Source organism: Phyllostomus hastatus, unplaced genomic scaffold, assembly GCF_019186645.2.
Source record: "Phyllostomus hastatus isolate PE091 unplaced genomic scaffold, TTU_PhHast_1.1 phas_contig_477, whole genome shotgun sequence".
Classification (NCBI taxonomy): domain Eukaryota; kingdom Metazoa; phylum Chordata; class Mammalia; order Chiroptera; family Phyllostomidae; genus Phyllostomus; species Phyllostomus hastatus.
The window spans coordinates 524,526-543,274 of NW_025333889.1; the positions used below are offsets into that span (position 1 = coordinate 524,526).

An 18,749-nucleotide genomic window follows, 5' to 3' on the forward strand; every position below is an offset into this window, starting at 1 on the left:
TAACAGAGGCCTGGGAGGGAGGACACCTGCTGCAGGTTCTGTGGTGCCCAGTGAGAACCCGTCGCTTTCCTCCCAACACCAACCCCCAGGTTTCTGGGTGGCTCCCCAGCCCACAGGTTCGTCCCTGCCCCCACCCCTCTCACAGTGGCTGATGTTGTGGTCGGTGTGGCAGACGCACAGGTAGCTCCCACCATACTCCATGCAGTAGCCGTCAGGGCACTGGGAGTTCATGTTGCAGGGTGTGGCTGTGACTTCTGCGGAGGAAAGATGAAGCCCTGTCTCAGGTTTTCCTGGGACCTTGTGTCCTTGACAAGGGTGGGACTGTGCAAGACCCAGTGACCCCACCAGGGAGACCAGGTTGAGGCCGTTTTGTTGCCAGCTCCCTCCTGTGGGGGGGTGGGGGTCACAGAACCACTGGTCGAGGACTGCGCCTGTGGGTCCTGGTCCAGGCCCAAGCCAGGGTCTGGAGGACAGCCAGGGACAGGCGAGGTGTCCCCTGCCCCAGCTCTGAGCACCTACCAAATTCACAGAAGTCCCCAAAGAAGCCTGTGGGGCATTCGCAGTGGGTGGTGTTGGCCCCTGGGCATCTGCCACCGTTGCGGCACTCACAGTTGTCAGGGGTTCCTGCCACAGAGAGAGGGAGGAGCCTCCAGTGTAGGGGTGCTGGAGGGCGGGTGCTGGAGGGGTGCTGGGGCCCTCCCCTGCTCCTGGTGACCTTCCTGTGAGAGCTGCTGTGCACCGCCCCCCCACCCCCGTACACACCCTCTGTCACAGTGTTTGCACACACACCCAGGGAAGCCCTAGCCCGACTGAAGCCCCGCAGCCCCGCAGCCCCGCAGCCTAGCCACACGCACTGTCCCTGCAGTCGGGGCCCATGAAGCCTCCGGGGCACTCGCACACATGGCCCTGGTCCGCGTCCACACAGGTTCCCCCATTCTGGCAAGGGGCCGAGAGGCAGGTGTCGGGAAGTAGGGGGCTTCCTGTAGGAAAGACAGTGGTTAGGAGAGCAATAGCACATGTCAGCAGTTTAGCCTCTGTTCTCGGTGCCAAGTGGAGTTTGGGCCTGAGGCCTGTTTCCTGGAAGCTGCCTTCCAGCTGCCCCTCCTCCATGAGCCCCTCTTGGGAGCAGAATGAGAAGCAAGGGTGAGAAGGGCCCAGCAAGGCTGGAGGTCTCCAGATGCTTCTGGTTGAGCATGTCTGTTAGTAAAATACCGGGATTCTCTATGTGCCTTTCAGTCACTGGTTTCTAGTTTAATTTCGCTATGGTCAGGTAACACAATCTTTTTCAACTTATTGAGCCTTATTTCATGGTGGCAGGATGGCCCGTCACGGTGAGAGCTCCCTGGGCCCTGAAGAGAACCAGCATGTGCGTGCCCGCCCGACCAGACTGGCCGACAGGGCCGGGCGGGCCTGCCCCTGCCCACTGCTGTCCACGTGTGCCCACCGTGAACTCTCCACCGACAAGCGTCTGTTTCTCCTGCGCCTCTGTTGGCTTTCGCCCCGTGTGTCCTGATTCGTATCAATAGTGTATTTAGAATCATTGCAGCCTCTTGGTGAATTTCTCCCTTTGTCTTTAGGAAAGGTCTCTCTTCGTCCCCCGCAGTACGCAGTACTTGTTCCAGGGAAGCCAAGCCAGCTTCCCTCTTCGTTTCTTCGATGCTCATTTCTTCATGTTTCAGAATTTATCTGTTAAATTAATACATAGTAAAATTGGCTTTTGTTCGCAGTACACTTCCATGAATTTTAACTCATGTGTAGATTTATGTGACCCCCGCCATGGTCAGGATCAGCACATTCTGTCACCCCCAAGACGTCCCTGTTTCCTCTCTTCGGGGTCACAGACACCCCCCATACATAATGGAGGACCTGGCAATGTTATACTGCCTTTGCCCAGAGGCTGGTACATGGTGGCCCGTAGACCAAATCTTGCCTGATGCTGATTTTGACCATAAAGTCTCTTTGGACTCTGCTGTGCCCCTCTGTTTACACACTGGCTGCTGGGTGGTATACTGGCAGTGCTGAGTGGCTGTGACCACATGGCCAGAAAGCCAAAAATATTAACATCCAGCTCTTTGCAGAAAAAGCTGGCATACTCTGCTTCAAGCTATTGGTATCCTATAACTTATTTCTGGTTATATTATACATTCCAAAATGTATCATTATTTTGTTTTAAAATTACATTTAAAGAGATTAAAAGATAACCAAAAAGTTATTTCTAGAATTCTTCTTTCCTTGATGAGGATCCAGATTTTCATCTGGTACCATTTTCTTCTGTCTAAAGAGTTCCCTTTAACATCTCTTGTACTGCAGATATGAAGGTGATGAATTCCCTCAGTTCTCTTCTGTCTAAAAGTCTTCATTTCACCTTCATTTCTGAAAGCAGTTTGACTGTGTTTTCCTTTCCGTGTGTTAGGGGCGCTGCCCCACCGTCTTTGGCCTTGGATAGGTTGGCTGCCGCCACCCCGTTTCTCCATATGGGTTCTGTATTTTTCCTCTGGCTGCTTTTGAAATTTTCAGCAAGTTCACTGTGATGTGGCTTCATGTGGTTTTCTTCATGCTTTTCTTGGATATGTTTTAGTTTTCATCAAGTGTAGCAAATGCTTCCTCATGTACTTGCTGGGCACCCAGCACTTCCCTCCACCTGGGGCTCCATGCATGTCCACGTCACGGAAGAGCTGGCTTTCAGTCCCACTCTGTGCTGCGTGTCGACTTGTTTCCACTTCTGCCTTCATATTCACTGATGTCTCTTTCTGCAGAGTCTAGTCTGCTGTCAACACAGTCCAGTGTGGTTTTAAAATTCAGATATTATATTTTTCATCTCTACAAGTTTCTCTTTTACCTCCTACTTCTCCTGTGTCTTCCTCCTGCAGCACTCTTGGGTACATAGAACAATTCATCATAGGTGATTAAATATTCGTCTTCGCTGATTCAGTCATTTCTGGCATCTGTTTCTATTGATCCACTTTTCTCCTGGTTGTGGGCCATATTTTATTAAGTCTCTGTAAACCTGATAAATTTTGATTGTATATTTCAAGGTTCTGGGTTCTGTTTTATTCCTTTGAAGAGTGCAGGATTTTATTCTGGCATGTGGCTAAATTACTTGCGATCAGTTCGATCCTTTCAAACTTTCTTTTGGATTGCTGGGGCAGGTCAGATTCTCCTTTAGCTCAGCAATCATCTGTCCCCCCTATGATGGCGATGCTGCACTGAAGACCCCACACAGTGTTGGCCCGCCCTGGGTGTGAGGAGCTCCCTCCGCTTTGGCTGCTAAGGGCTAGGGGTTGCTTGACTTTCAGCTCCCAGCTGTGCCGACTTCACCCACTTGGACTGCACTGAGCAAAGGCTCAAGGGGTCTGTCTGCAGAGCTTTAGGGCTCAATCTCACCCCACCTCTAGCAGCTCTGTTCTCGCCGATATTCTGGTCACAGATTCCAGCCAGCAAACTCGAGTCTCTGTCTTCTCGACTCGGAGACCCAGGACTGCTGGAGTCTGGACCCTTCAGGTCACAGCGGGCTGGAAACTGCCCCCAGTCAGAATTAGGCAACTCTAGGGCCCACTCAGCTCATTCCTGCTTCTTGGGGGCAACAGTCCTGTGCAGTCCATTGTCCAGCGGCTGAGAGACGTTGTTTCGCATATTTTGTCTGATTTTCTAGCTCTTAGTGGTGAAAGGGAAATTCTCAGCACAGCTAATCCTTCTTGGCAGGAGCAGGAGGCTAGATACTCTCTCTTTTCAGTAATCTCCAAGTTTTGGCCAATTTCTTGTTGGATCTGATTAGAATGTCAAGCTTTGCACCTTGTAATGTGGCTACTGAGCAGATGCCAGGGGTAGAATGTCAGTTCTGTTATTTCTTCCCGTTTGCTTTCATTTGCTTTCTTCTTCTGGACAAAACGTGGTTTCTTTGCAAAATCGTTCGAAACCACTTAACTGTTTTCTGACTAGAGTTTAGTTAAACACACTGGTATTGAGATAAAAATCTGGGTACGGTCGCCAGTTCTACTGCGGTCAGGGCACAGGCCTGAGTTGTGGGCCGGGTCCCAGGGTGGGGGCGCACGAGAGGCAACTGATCAAGGCTTCTCTCGCACATGGACCTTCCCCCTCCCTTTCCCTCTCTCTGGGAGATAAACAAACCTGGGCAAGGAGAACGGGGACAGGTGCCGTGATTTCGGGTGACCACACAGCACAGCGCGCCACCCTGCCCGCCCTGCGCCGCCAGCCTTGCCCTCTTCCGAGGACACAGCGCCCGGCGGGGGGCACAGCGCCCCCAGCGGCCCGGCCGCGCCTTACTTGCGCGTCAGTGGCACGAGCCCTCCGCAGGTGGTTAGACTCGCGGTAAACCTGCTCGTGCGTCACGCACGAGCCCTCCCGGGGCGCAGCCGGCCCAGCTGCGCCGGAGCCACGCGCGCACAGTGTCAGGGCGCGAGCCCCGGGTTTACTCTGTGGGCCGCGGCGTCCCGTGGGTCTTTCAGTAGATCCGCGTCCTCACCAGCATTTAAGGCAACGCGGGGCAGGGCGGGAACGAGCAGATCTGTCACGCGCAGTAACGGGCTCCCGCGCTGGTCCCCTGCCTGGCCCGGGGTCTGGGGTCCGAAGGGAGGGTGTGACGGTCAGCCCTCTCCCGCGGGAGCAGGGACCGCCAAGTGGCCACCGCCGTTCCGCTTCCCGGGAGGGCAGGCCCGCGCTCGGCCTCACTCAGCACGGGGTGGCCGTCCGCGGCTCAGGGGCCAGGCTGGGGCCGAGCCGCGCAGCGAGGGACAGAGGGCGGCGACCCGAAAGCGTTGTCACCTGTGGGGAGCCCGAGGCCATTACCTGCCTCGCAGCGTGGTCCCTCGAAGGGCTCTGCGCACAGGCAGGTGAAGTTCCCCACGAGATCCACGCACGAGCCTCCGTTCAGGCACGGCCCTGAGGCGCACTCGTCCAGGTCTGCGGGCGTGGAGGCGCGAGCTGGGCTCGGCGGGGAGGAGCTCCTGCCGGCTCCTCCACGCCCCGCCCACCGGCCCCGCCCCTCCCACAAGCCCCGCCCCTCTCCCCTCCCTCCACGCCCTTTCCCGGGAATGGAGAGAGCACCTCCCCTCCCCTCCACGAGCCCCGCCCCTGTCCGCTCCCTGCCCCACCCAAGTCCCCGCCCCTCCCCGCCCCATCCCGCGCCCCCGCCCGGAAGCCCCGCCCCTCCCCGCCTCCCGGGGCCCTGGCTGCTCACTAGTCTCGCAGTCGTCGCCCGTGTAGCCCGCCGGGCACGCGCACACCGCGGAGCCGCTGACCAGGTGGCACTGGCCGCCGTTCGCGCACGCTCTGGCATCGCACGGAGACTGTGCTAAGGGGCGGAGGGTGGAAGGCCGTTGGCATCCTGGCGGCTGTGGCCCCTGGGCCCCGACAGGCGGCGGGGACGCTGCCCGGGGCAGTCCGGACCCAAGGCCGCTGAAAGCTCGTCTGAACCGGTTTGTTTTTCAGCGGCGGGGGTCGCCGGGCCGACTGCGACGAGAGCAGCGTCAGCGCGGGGCTCCGGCGCTGGCTGAGAGCCTTCCTAGCTGGTGGGGACTCAGCCCGTGGCGGAGCCTCGAGGAGCAGCGGCGCCCAGCGGAGCAGGAGGGGCCTGAATGGTCCCGGGGTGGCGGGGGTGGGGGAGGTGACGCTGCTGCAGGGCCGGCCGGCGAAGGCACTGGACCCCAGTCCGAGTGGGAGTGAGGGGTGCAGCGCGCCTCTGTCCGCCCTCCCAGCTGCCTCTCACCGGGAACCCCGGCTTCCTGGCTCCCTCCTGGCCACTGACAGCAGAGTGCCGCGGTGGGGACACCGCTGCCTTCGGTGTCCCGCTGACAGCTGGTTCCCCAAACAACGCAAGACAGTGACCAGATGGATCCCCAACGAGCGGATGGACATGCAGCCCTCCCTGTGTTGTGGGGGCCCCGGGGAGGGAGGAGGGGCTGGGGGCCCGGCCCCCAGGTGTGCGGGTGTTTTGGTGGCCGAGGCCTGTGGGCAGCAGAGAGGCCTTGGACCATGCGAGGCAAGGGGCATCTCAAGAAGGACCCCAGCCCATGGCCCAGCTGTGAGAGCCCCAGGGCTGGAGAGAAACAGCCTTCCTTCCTGCCGGAGCCTCCGGGGCTCAGGGTGCCAGGGTGCAGGCAGGAAGGAGGTGGGGGCAGATGGTGCTGCTTTCCACACACAGCTGCCTGTTTGACCTCGGAGCCCCCACGCTCCCTTCCAGCTGGTCCCGGGGTGAGAGGGACCCATCTGGAGCACGGCACCGGCCTGTTCCAAGGCCGTTCCCTGGTGCGAGTGCCAGGGCCCTCGGCCGCTCTGGGTGGCCCAGGTGCTGCGCCAAGCCCTCTGCGGCCTGCTGACCCCGCTCTCCCCCCAGGCTGCCCACTGCCCTCTGGCCGGGCAGGACTACCTGGCCATCCCACAGCCAGGGCAACCTGGGGGCCCGGAGGTTTCCTCGTACCTGTCTCACAGGTGGGTCCCCCGAAGCCAGCCGGGCACTGGCAGCTGAAGCTGTTGACGCCGTGCGTGCAGGTGCCGCCGTTCTGACACGGCTGGGAAGCACACTCATTCACGTCTGAAAAGCAGGCGGCTGGGGCCTCAGTGGAGGAAGCAGGTCGGGAGGGTCTGCTGGCACCTGGGGCGGTGGGCTCGGGGGGCTGCTGCAGCACCCACCTCCCACGCTTGTCGTCAGGAACCCACCGGGTTTGACGCCCCTGGCGGTGCCCCATGTATGTCATCATCCCATGCCATAGGGACAGAGACCCTTGACCTTGGGCTCTTGGGGGCAGTGGCTTTGCCTCCAGGGTTGCTCTAGAGCACAGGCGGCAAACACAAGGCCCACGGGCCGAATCCGACCCTCCACCTTGTTTTATCTAGCCTGGCACCTTGTTTCTACCCGGTGGCAGCACCAAGCTCTCACCTAACTGTTGAGGAGCAGTTACGTACAGCCCTAAAACCACATTCGACCCTTTGAAGGCAACCGCAAGGCTGATGAGGCCCCCGGTGACAACGAGTTCGACACCCCTGCCCAGAGCCCACTGCCTCCCAGTGGGCGGTGTGGGCGGTGAACTCACCCAGCTGGCACCTCTTCCCCGTGAAGCCCGAGAGGCAGGAGCAGGTGTAGGAGGGGTTGCCGGTGACACAGTCGTCAATGCACTTGCCGCCGTTGAGGCACGGGCGCAGGGCCAGACACACGGAGGCTGCGGACGCAGGAGGAGTGGAGATGTTACCTCCCTCTGCCCTCCCTGACCCAAAGGTGCCATCTCAAGGAATGGCTGTGCTGCCCCCCGGCAGTCGAGTGTCCAGGGTTTGGCTTTCAGGGCTGCGCAGGGGTCCACACTGTCCCCTGCCCCCCGTCTGCATTTCCCACGGGCGTGTGACTCGGTTCCTGAGACTCTGGCTGCCCAGGGAAGGCAGGCTTCTCGAGAGTCCCTTGCACCCACAGCAGCTTCTTATCCCATTCATCTGTCAGCTTCCAAACTTGTCCGAGGGGCTCCCAGCAACACAGGGAGACATGAGCGCACCTTGTGGACAAGGCGGGGGGGTCCCCGTGTGGAAACCCCAGGCTGTGGGGAGCCCTCAGACCCTCTGGGCTTGCAGTGTAGTCCCAGTGTTGCCTCAGTCACAGAAATCAGATAGTCCCACACACGCCTTCCCTGTGTGCACAACCAGGCCTGTGGTCAGAGCTGTGGAAGGTGGTGTCTCCCAGCTGGCAGGGTGGGGTAGCTCCTGGGGTCCCCCAGGGCCAGTGGACCCGCACACCTGGCCCTCTAGGACAGGCAGCCCGCAGGGCCCTCCAGAGGAGGAAGGCTGCTGAAGTCTGTGGTTGGTCAGCACAGAGTGGCAGGTTATGGGCAGCGTCCCAAGGTCAGTTACTAGGAGGGCCCCAGGGAGAGTGGGCATGGCATTGAGGGGTGGACACTCTGGGGAGGACCCTGCAGCCCAGAGTGCCATCAAGGCTGTGGGACCGCACCTTGCCATCACTGAGCCGTACTGTCTCTCAGTCCACATGGTTTGGCTACCCTGTCTCTGGCGGCTGCCTGTGCCTGGACAAGCTTTGCTCAGGAGCCAGGGTTCTGGGGGTGAACACACAGCCCTCCCTTCCCAGTAAAGCTGACGTGTGTAACCTCAGGACTGACCCTCCCCGGCTGCATCTCCTGGGCTTGCAGTGGGGTGGTGGGGACGCAAGGGGGCTGGCCCTCGGGACCTCGCCCCCCACCGAGCACCGAGCTCCCAAGAGCCTCTCTGCAGCTGGTGTGGAGGGACCAGCCTGCCTGCTCCCCCCGCTCCCTCTAGAGGCCTCAGAAGGTGGGGGAGGCACCTCTACATGGAAGAGGGGTCTCCGAAAGACTGTAGCCCCTCTTCTGAGGACCCCACTCCTCAGGGTCACAGCCTGCAGCTTCTGCAGGGGAGCATAGACATGGCCACACCTGCACCCACACCTGTTCACCCACCTTTCCCCACCTGTACTGACACCCACTCACACCAGTCCACACCTGCACCCACACCTTACCCCTCAACCACAACCCAAGCCCCTGGCCACTGGCAGGTGACAGCCAGAGCTCTCTGTGGCCCACCAAAAGAAGCACCTGCTACAATGGTATCCCCATGCCCTGAACCTTCGCTGCTCAGAGCCCCGGCCTGGGGTGCAGGAGGGCTTGACCCTTGGAGGAAGGAATAAAATCATTGGCTCCTGGGCTCCCAGTGCCCTTACCCCGGCTAAGCTCAAACTCAGGACTGGGGTCCACTCAGTGCCCCAGTGGGTTGGAGGGCTCGGGCTCCCAGGTCTCTCTCAGGGGGCACCATCCCCAGTCCTCTGTGAATCTTCTTGCCCCAAACATGCAAGCGGTATCTGTCCCTCCCGTGCGCACACCCTCCCTGGCCCCCCGTGGGTCTCTCGCGGATGTGATGTTTGGGGAAGCGGCCCTTCCCGGTGGCGTGGGTCCCCATGGGGATGGAGGTGAGTCTGCAGGGCAGGTCCCGAACTGGCCTCACCAGGCCTGGCAGGCCTTGTGATCAGCCCCTGTGGGCGCAGTGTCTGGGTCAGCCGCTTGACACCCCTCCCTCTATTTGTAAGTAGTAAAGTTTCAGGGGCATTGTGACTCGCCCAGGGCCACACACCCTTCTGCAGCCAGTCCAACTGTCCTCCTCCGGTCCCACTCTCAACCTGGGGTGGACCCTACCCCCTCTGCTGTGTGTTCTGGGCCAGAAGGCCCCTGGGTGTCAGGGACCCCTGGGTGTCTCCTTCCTGTTGGGTAGATGGATGTCCAGGTTGTCAAACCAGCTGCGAGTTCCAGCAGGAAAGGCGAAATGGGGTGAACAGAACACCTGCCCCCTGGGGTGGTCCTGGGGACCCAGGCGCCCCCGTGCCCAGCCCGGCCCAGGAAGGAGGCTGGATTTTTTCTCCTCTGCACAGCAAATCGTGCCCTCCAGCGGGTATCCCCTCCCACCTCGAGCAGTGACGCTAAGGTCCTCCGCTCCCCACCAGGAGAAGGCTGAGGTTCGGGGGCCAGCCAACCAGGACTGCAGACGCGGTGGGCAGGACCAGCGACAGTCCCCTTCCCGCCCCCTATTGCCCCACCCCCTCCCCGAGGCCACGCCCCCGGCGCCCGAGCCGCGCGCTCGGTGCTCTTACTTGCATGGGCGCAGCCCCCCACGCGCACCTGGGCATCATCGATTCTGAACGCCCAGCGCCCGGGCACGCCCACGTTGGTGCTGGTCTCCACGTCGACCATATCGGCGGTGCGCGAGCCGGGGATGCTGAAGTAGCGCCGCCCATCTCCCGCGTTGAAGCCGGCCTGGGGGTTGTTGAGAGTAGGGGCAGGTGCGGGCGGGTCCTCAGGTCTTCCGAAAGTTCCTGACACCCACCTCCCCCCGCCCAGGTTCCCAGGGTCTAAGAGCCCATGGGGGGGACAGCCTTGGAAACTGGAGAGCTCTAAGGCTTATGGGTGCCCTCCCGCCCTGCAAGGATCAGCAGCCTCCCAGTGAGTCCTGACAGCAAGGGACAGCTCCCTGAGCCAAGGGCGTGGTTGGGCCTGGCACCCCAAGCCCCTCTCCAGTGACTCTGCCAGGGCTCTGGGCCTCCCCTAGGGGAAGTGGATGGGGGTACACAGCCACAAAGAGGACTGGCCATCTCTGGGCAGTGGCACCTGACCACACCTTCCACACCCGGGATTGCCTGTGGGCAGTCGGCGCATAGAGATCCCAGGACCCTCTGTCCCTGCTGCAGCTGGCCCTGCAGGGCCCGGCAGTGTGCTCAGGACACAGGCGCCTTCAGCCCGAGGGTGTGTCGGGGGTTCTGGGCTGAGAGAGGCCTCCACGCAGAGTGGCTGTGTGTTGGGGGGCTGCCTGTCTCGTCAGCTCGTGACGGTGCTGGCAGTGGGAGCGGGGCCCTACCTGGGCCGCGATGCCCCCCAGGCCAGTGGCATCACCTCCGCTGCTGGCGTGCGTGCCTGTGGTCCACGTGACGGACTCGTAGTTGAAGATGGTGAAAGAGAACTTGCCGTCTGTGATGAGCACCGTCTGGAACGTGTTGACCTGCCAAGGAGGAGGCCTGACAGGGTCCCGCCCCGTCCACCATCCCCGCACTCGCCGTCCCCGTCCCCGACCGGATGGCTGGCCGGCCCCAGGGCAGCGCTGTGCTCACTGGGGTTTCCCACCCCGGGGGGCCGCCCGCCAGCACTGACTGTGCCGGGCAAAGTGCTCAGTTACCCCTGAGCTCGAGTTTGTTCTGTTCGGCACCGTCAAGGACTGGCATGGAGGACGTGGTCGCTTCCTGCCTGACCCTGACCCTCTGACCCTCTGAGGACTGCAGCACTCCCAGTGGGGAGCCTGCTAACATGTCCCTGCTTTTCCCCGAGCATTGGGGGTTTTCCTGGGCACCGAGAGGGCCCCTCACCCTTTCCCAGCCAGGCTCTGGGACCTCGACGAGTCACTCCTGCGCCCAAATCCCGCTTTCCCTCTTGGCTATGGGCCGGCAGCCACGCCGCCCCTCCTCAGCAGGTTGGGGGTCGGCCCAGGAGGGAGACCAGGGCGCGGCGGCACCTCCTCCCTCCCCAGGACAGAAACTCACGGGGGAGGAGGAGCTGCCCCCAAAGAAGGTCACGCGGTACCAGGTGGCGATGAACACCCAGGTGGCGGAGAAGTCTGGCAGCTCGGGGAAGTAGCGTTTGATGTCCTCCGTGGCTCTGCGCAGCGTGGCCAGGTCGGTGGCTTCCCGGTAGTACACGTCCCCTGCACGCCGGTTGTCCACATCCGCCCAGAAGGCAGCCACCACGCAGCGGTCCTTGGCGATGGGGAAGGCCACCGGGGTGAACTGGGAGACCTCCTTCAGGAAGGAGATGATCCCATTGTTGTTCACCTGTCGGGTGGGAAGCCGGAGGGGCCCTGGTGAGGGCGGCAGGCAGCCGGTGGGCCCATGGCCCACCCTCTGCCACCCGGCCCCTGTAGGGTGAGCTGGCCTTGGCCAGGGCATCCCAAGATGGCCTGACAGTCACCGGTTCCAGGCATGGGACCCCTCAGCCTGCTCTGTCTCCCCCTAGGCAAGCTGTGTCCCCTGTGCCCTGCAGGGCACCCAGCCCCATGCTGCTGCTCCAAGGTCAGGGAGCCCAGTGTGGGCTCCGGTCTTGGGCAGGTGGGGTGCTCAGGCCTGCTTAGCAGCCCCACTCCTGGGTCCCATTCCAGCCGGGGGCCTCGGGAGGCCAGGGTAGGGCCCCGGCCTCATAGGGTCTGGAGGGTGGGGTGAGGGGAGGAGTGCCCATGGAGCAGAGGCAGGGCTTCTTGGGGCCAGCCTCACCAGGGGCAGCTACAGGGGTCTGGAGGACCAGCTGGGCCTCTGTGCTCAGTGCATGGGCAGTGGGAGCCCCAGAGGCTCCCGAGCGGAGGGGGAGGAGCAGTGGCTTTCCAGCTGGACATGGCGGAGTCCAGCCCCAGCCCTGCACCCACTGGCTGTGCCGTCACGAGGGGCAGCCCTGGCTCGCTGAGCCCCATGTTTTCAGCTCCGAGATGGGCTGACACTGGCGCTGGCCTCGCGGGTGCTGGGCAGGTGCACTGAGTCAGCGATCAGAGAGCCGGCTCTAGGCTGACCTGAGGCGCTTCAGGAAGCTGGGGTCAGAACCGGGCTTGTAGAAAAGACCTTCAGGGCTCCCCCTCAGGCGAGGGCAGGCTGGTACCCAGACCAGCAAACCAGGCCGATCAATACACCTGTCTTCTAAGGGCGCCATGGAGCAAACGAGCCGGGGAGGGAGCCTCGGTTCTGTGTGGAGGACGAGGGGACTGGAGCAGCCCTGGCACCCGGAGCCCTTTCCCCAAGGGATCTGCGTGGCCTCACGACAGGAGACGGGGCGGCCGTCGCAGCTCAGAGCTGGCCTGAGGCGGGAGCCCAGGAAACCACCCCCACGGCCGGGGCTGCCAGGGTCGCCCCCTGCAGTTTGGGGGAGCACTCGGTGGGGGGGCAGTTCCACGTGGACTTCCTCTCCGCCCTCCGTCAGGCCCGGGCCTTGGGTTGCGGCAGCTCCCGCTGGGCGCCCCCTCTCAGCCCCGCGCAGAAGCGGAGGGAGGCCAGCTCTGGAGGCAGATGGCAGCGGCTGATGCTTCGCACGCGGAGCCCACGACACAGTCAGAGGCAGCAGGCACGCGAGGGGGTGGGACGCCGCCAGCAGGAGCCGGCAGAGATGAGATGAGAGGGTCGCTGGGCACCGGCACGGCCCGACACAGGAGAAAGCGGCTGTGTCCCCAGAAACAAAGCGCAAGCCTGAGACCTCATCGGGAGTGCAGCCGAAAGAGCTTTGAAAAAGAGCAGGGCTGGGGGACTGACACTCCTGACTTCAGAGCTCACCACAGAGTGGCAGGGGCCCGAACAGGGCGGCGCCGCACCCAGGCAGAGACGGCGGGGACCGGGCCTCGCACGCGTGGGCACGCGGCTGGCGACGGGTGGCGCTGGGGAAACGGCGCTGCGTGGGCAAAGCCAGGGAGTGGGGCCCGGCCCGACGCCAGGTGCAGAGAGGGACGCGAAGGGGTCACAGACCTCGGTGCAAGGGCACAGAACAGAGACTCGCACGGAAACACAGCGCGGACGCCTCGCAGCGCGGGCCTTGGCGGTGATTCCGTGTGACAGCAGAGGCACAGGAAACAGAGGAAAACACCCACTGCAGTTCGTCAAAACTGACAGCATTCTGTGCATCCGAGGAAGTTACAGCAACCCCCAGGGGGAGAAGACACTGGCGAGTCACGTGTCTAATAAGGGGTTAACATCCAGGGTGCACCGGAAAACTCCTCCAGCGCAACCAGAAAGCCCAAGCAACCTGATTCGAAAATGGGCCGAGGACCTGAGACAGACATTTCCCCAAAGAAGAGACCCGAGCGGCCAGTGGGCAGGGACCATCGGGGAGACACCCGTCAGAGTCACAGCGCGAGGCCGCCGCCCGCCCACTGGGGCGGCTGCTGTCGGAAACGCAGGAGCCCCCGAGCGTGCGGATGCACAGGAACCGAGCCCACACCGTGCGAGTGGGGCTGGAACGGGGCTCTGCCACGCTGGGAAGCCATTGGCGCCGTGGGTTCAGAGGTGAGAGGGCACTGCGAGGCCCCGCCCAGGTGCTCCTGCAGAAACTGTGGACTCTGGAGGTGCTTCTGGTCACAGCCAGGCCCTGTTTAGAGCTGGGGTTCTGCTGGGGCGCACGGGGAGGGCTTGTAGAAGCTGCCGTGAGCTGCGGGGCTGGCGGCTCGCTGGCCCGAGGCTCCGTTTGGGGTGGGCTGACGCGCAGCGTCGGAGGCCTCGTGCAAACGGCTCGGGTGGCAGGAGTCACCCCGGTTTCTGTGACACACGGGAGCCTCTTGGCCCACTCCAGCGCCAGCAAAGCCGCTGGTTTCGTGGGCTGTCCGGTCACGGGGGTCCCTGGGTGGCGGCAGCCCTCCAGCCCCAGCCCCAGCTCGGGGAGCTTGTGGGAAGGCCGCCCTGGCCGTGAGGTTGCTCTCTGGGACTGGACACGCCAGATTTTCGCTGACCGTGGGTGGTGGTGAATGGTCCGGTCCGGTCAGCGGGCTCTGCCCTGAGGGCCAGACAGTGACGTCCTCCGGCCCCTGGGCCACATGTGCTGTCTGTCGCACATTCCTTTCCCTTCTTCGTGCTTTTGCTTTCACGGCACTGTAAGAATTTAGGCAGCATTCCGCCCCGGCTGGCGTGGCTCAGTGGATGGAGCGCGGGCTGCGGACCAAAGTGTCGCAGGTTCGATTCCCAGTCAGGGCACATGCCTGGGTTGCAGGCCACGGCCCCCAGCAACCGCACATGGATGTTTCTCGCTCTCTCTCTTTCTCCCTCCCTTCCCTCTCTAAAAAATAAATAAATAAAATCTTAAAAAAAAAAGAATTTAGACAGCATTCCTAGCTCATGGGCCAGACTGTGGCCGACCTGTGCCGCGCCCTGGGTGGTAAATCCAGGCTGGTTGGCGAGGCCACACCCGCTTGTTCACATGCTGTCCGTGGGGCTTGAGACGAGCAGCGTGTTGGAGCCCTCCTGGCCGCAGGCCAAAGGTGCCCACTCCCTGGCCCGCTGCTGGAAAAGCCTGCCGGCCCCATCCGCAGCCCCCGTCCTCAGCCCCCGTCCGCAGCCCCCGTCCGCAGCCCCCGTCCGCAGCCCCCGTCTGCCGGTGCGTCTGCGCTGGGAAGAGTGCACACTGGCCACCAAAGACACCCACTTTTGGTGGGGTCACTAACGTGGGAGCGCACTGCAGCCCCGACAAGGAAGTCTGGGTCCCTCACAGGTGCCCAGAGGGAGCGTCGTTCTCCCCCGGGGACTGGCCTCCCAGGCCCCCTGCCTCCGGATCCCTCCGAGACCTGCGCCCCACGGACCCAGCGAGAGGGGAGGGCTGTGGGCTGCGGAGGCAAAGCCATGGCCGGGCTTGTCGCCCACCGACCCGACCCGACCGGTTGGCTGGGGTTGGGGGCGGCTCCGGGGCTGGGCTTCCGCTGCAGGCAGCGCCGTGGGCCACCTGCTGGGCCGGGCCCTGCCCGCCCTGCCCGCCCTGCCTGCCCTGCCTTTCCTGTGGCCCCCTCCCCTCCCCCACGGCTGGCCCGGCTCCTGCTGTGGCTCCCGCTGTGGCTCCTGCAGACCGAGCTTCCTTCCTGCCTTTGAAGTGCGAGTCCCCCTCTCAGGTGTGTGCAGGGGCCTCTCCGGCCTGCCCACCAGCACTTGGCCTCCGTCCTCCCTCTGGCGCGCCTTCCCCAGGGGCCCTGGGCCCGGAGCCCAGGGGTCCAGGAAGGAGGCAGAACAAGCCGGCCCTGTTCCCCTGCCAGGGCCGGGCCGGGCAGGGCCAGGACCACAGCAGAGAAGGCGATGGGGCCAGGTGCTGGGCAAGCAGGCTGCTGGCAGGCCCGTCCCCTGGGCAGGAACTGCCTTGGACGCCCCGTATCCGCTGAGAGCTCTGGGTGTTCCTGGGGGAGGGGGTGGACAAGGCCGGGACCGGAGGGCTGGGTGTGGCAGACCCAGGGAAGCCAGCTGCTCGCACCTGGCAGAGGCCACTTCCCTCAAAACACCGGTTTTATTATCATTATTTATCTACTCAGTAGAACATGCACCATGGACTCGGAGACACGGAGAAAGAGTGAGGCCTGTGGACAGGCCCACACCCCCGCTGAGGGCCTGCCGGCTCGCCCTTCCCAGGGACCCGCCTGGGGTTGGGGTCCCCGCCTGGACGCGCTGCCCCACAGCACCCGCCCAACCCGGGGACGCTCGCAGAAGCACAGGGAGACCCTGGAGCAGGAAGGGGAGTGGGCGGTGCTTGTGCGCAAGGTCTTCTGGGCAGCCCCCACAGCCTCCCAGCCCCTGCAGCCTCCCAGCAGGCCCTCTAGCCCCGGGCCACGGGCTCAGCGCTGGCCATCGCTTCCCTCTCCAGCAGGGCCACCTCTCTGGTGTCCCAGCACCTGTTGCTGAGAAAGGCCAGGTGCCACTGGGGTCACAGCCCAGGGTGGGGTTGCACACAGGCTGCTTGTGGGGGACGGAGCTGAGTGAGTGCGGGGTGGGTGGCGGCAGGTGCACCCTCCTGGCCCGGGGGGGTGGGGGTGGGTGCAGGAGGCCTCCGGTCAGGGAGCGGCATCCTGTCCCTTCCGAGCAAGCTGAATAGGAGAGTGGCCGGTCGGCTGGGAGAGGCCCTGCAGTGACCCTGTGGATGGCGGTGGCCTTGGGGGCACGACGGAGGCCTACCCTTGCCCTGGGGCCGGGGTGGGGCTGGTGGGGCCTCCAGGGGGCTGGCCAGCAGGGCCCCGGGCCTCTCCTGCAGGGCTGGCTGGCCGGCTGCCCCGTGTCTCCGGAGAAGGCACACGGACGGCGCTGGGGGCGTTTCCGACCCGGAGAAGACCAGGAAGGAGCGGAAGTGTCCGGAGAGTCTCTCGGAGGCGACCTCCGGTCCTGCCCCGAGTGTGTGAGTGTGTGAGCGACACTGGCTGGTCCCCAGCGGCAGAGGCGAGGCTCCAGGGCACGGCTCGCTGGTGCCACTGCGCCGGGCAGGGGGCTGCGCTGCGCGGGCGGCCTGGAGGGGAGCCAGGGATCCCGCGTGTGCGGCCACGGCACCCCAGCTCTGCAAACATCCGAGCCGAGAAGGGGCGGGCCTTGGTTCCTGCTTTGACTTCTCTGCCAGAAATACAACAATCAAGCCCCTGAGGCCTTTTATAAGCTTGTTTTGAGAAATGTAGGCATGTCTTTTATTTCCTGGCAGCTCTCTGGGTAACCAGGGCCCCTCTCACAGCACAGTCACCGGAGTCCTGCCCGCAGGGCAGCGAGGGGGCAGGGCCCGTTGAGGCCCGGAGGCCGCGCTCACCCAGCCCGGGGAGGGGGAGGCTGCCCTTGGCCGGGCACCGTCCGGAGGTCCTGGGGGAGCCGCCCTTGGGGTTGCAGGAGGATGGGGAGGGCCAAGGCCAGCTTCCTGGGGGCGGGGATCTGAGTGGGGCCAGTGCCCAGTGGGGGTGGGGGTGGGGGTGCGGTGAAGGCGGAGTTCCCAGGGGTGAGGAAGAGAAGCTGTTGGGGAAACAGCCCTCCCTGCCCTCCCGGGGTGGCGGGGGGGGGAGCCCTGCTGGGTTGCAGGGCCTGGGCTGCATTTCTTGCTGTCTGCATCCAGACCCCCCACTGCCCCCACCCCCATGGGTGCCCCACCCTGCCCCTCCACCTCTCCCTAGCCTGGCCCTTCGAGCCCCTCCTCCAGGGGCTGCCTCTCCTGGGTGTTCAGACACCCATCTCTCCCGTGTCTGGTCACCGGCTCTGCCGGCCCCTCTCCTGCCTTGTGCAGACACAGGCTCCTGCCTCCCCCTCCCTGGCAAAGCCACCTCTTTGCCTCACCTCCGGTGCCCCTTGGCTGGGCACCCCTCCAGGGCCAGGGCCCAGCCCTGCAGAGGCCCCTGGCTGTGCCTGCCAGTAGGCAGCAGCTCCGTGCCCTCCCCCACACCCACAGGCCACCTGAGCCGGGCACACACTTGCACGGGGACCGATGCGCCCTGCTCCCCACACACACCTGGGCCAGCTCACCTCGCCCACAGCAGCTGCTCCTTGGGGACCCAGCCCCCTTCCAGGCTCCACCCCCTGCAAGCCTCCACGCCGGGCTGTGCCCGACGCGTCCCGGACCTGAGCAGGCGGCAGGCTGTGTTCGAGGACCCAGGGCTGTGTCTCGTCCTGGACAAGCCCCTGGCCCAACCTGGAGGACAGCGTGGCCCCGACTGCTGCTGTGTGCAGAGCTCTGAGGGCGCACATGCCGGCGGCTAACAGATGACTCGTCCCCCTTGGCAAAGAACCGGGCTGTGGAGGCTGAGGCACTGAGACTGGACTCTGTGGAGGGGGTGGGGGTGGGGCAAAACCACTTGGGTGGCCCTGCCCGGCCGCCTGCTCACAGACCCAAGGAGCGGACACCCCAGGGCCCAGGCTCGTCCAGCTGCTTCTGTCCTGGGGCCCCTGCCCCCATCCTGGTCATCAGTCTGACCACAAGCATGCCCAGTTCAGCCTGGCAGCCAGGGGTGAAGGAGCACCCATAGCTAGGGCCCTTGGGGGCAGCTTGTGCTGGCCGGTCCTGCAGGGTTAGGAGTGTCCAGGGAGGGTCACCAGGCCGGTGGGTGCATCGGGAGGAAGAGTGCTCCTCAGGAGGGGCCCTGGGCAGGCGCGGGCACACTGGTTAAAAGGCTGGCCCTGGGGCCTGCGCGCACTGGGAGGGCCCGGGGCTGTGTGTCTCTACCCTGCTCCGGGCGGCCCCGCAGGGCTCCCACGCCAGGGCCCACCCTGGCCGTGTGCACGGCCCTGGGCGATGCTGCAGTGGGGAGGACGGCCACTTCCAGGCTGACCTGGGACTGGTGAGGTGGCTCCTTCCTCTGGGAGAGAGGGGCGCCGGCGGGGGTGCCCTCCTGGGCGACGGGCCGCAGGGGGACACTGGGAGAAGGACTGTCCCTCTGACCCGGTGCACGCACTCAGAGGGATCTGCAGCCGGAACGGGAACAGCGGCTGCCTGCATCTCGCCGGCTCGTCCCTGTGGCTCGGGCCGGGTGTCTAGGTGGTCGGACGAGAGTCACGGGTATGCCCAGATGGGGCACTCTGCCGCACAGAGGGGAGACTGAGGCTTGCGGAGGAAGTGACTAGCCATGGCCGCCCCGCTCTGGGGGGGGGCAGGGGGGGGACGTGTACACGGGGTGGAGGGGGTGTGCGCAGCTTTCCTCTGCCAAACCCACTGTCGGTGCTGCCTCCACAGGCACGCGGCCCGCCCCGGCTCCCGCTCGCAGCTCTGTGTGCTGGGACTGGCCGCAAAGGA

The 18,749-nt window shown here is 64.0% G+C and overlaps 1 protein-coding gene across 6 annotated transcripts in view; it reads right to left on the reverse strand.

The window, feature by feature from the left end:
- Nucleotides 1-18,749, reverse strand: part of SNED1 (sushi, nidogen and EGF like domains 1) — a 52,857-nt gene that overhangs the window by 31,056 nt on the left and 3,052 nt on the right. For all 6 annotated transcript variants that reach the window (XM_045845856.1, XM_045845857.1, XM_045845855.1 and 3 more), the window contains exons 2-11: nt 11,048-11,335; nt 10,372-10,512; nt 9,611-9,773; nt 7,050-7,175; nt 6,437-6,550; nt 5,198-5,311; nt 4,807-4,920; nt 855-980; nt 520-624; nt 144-254 (exon numbers count right to left, since the gene is read on the reverse strand). In XM_045845856.1, coding sequence (XP_045701812.1) covers nt 144-254; nt 520-624; nt 855-980; nt 4,807-4,920; nt 5,198-5,311; nt 6,437-6,550; nt 7,050-7,175; nt 9,611-9,773; nt 10,372-10,512; nt 11,048-11,335 — 1,402 coding nt within the window. The remainder of the gene's footprint in view (nt 1-143; nt 255-519; nt 625-854; nt 981-4,806; nt 4,921-5,197; nt 5,312-6,436; nt 6,551-7,049; nt 7,176-9,610; nt 9,774-10,371; nt 10,513-11,047; nt 11,336-18,749) is intronic.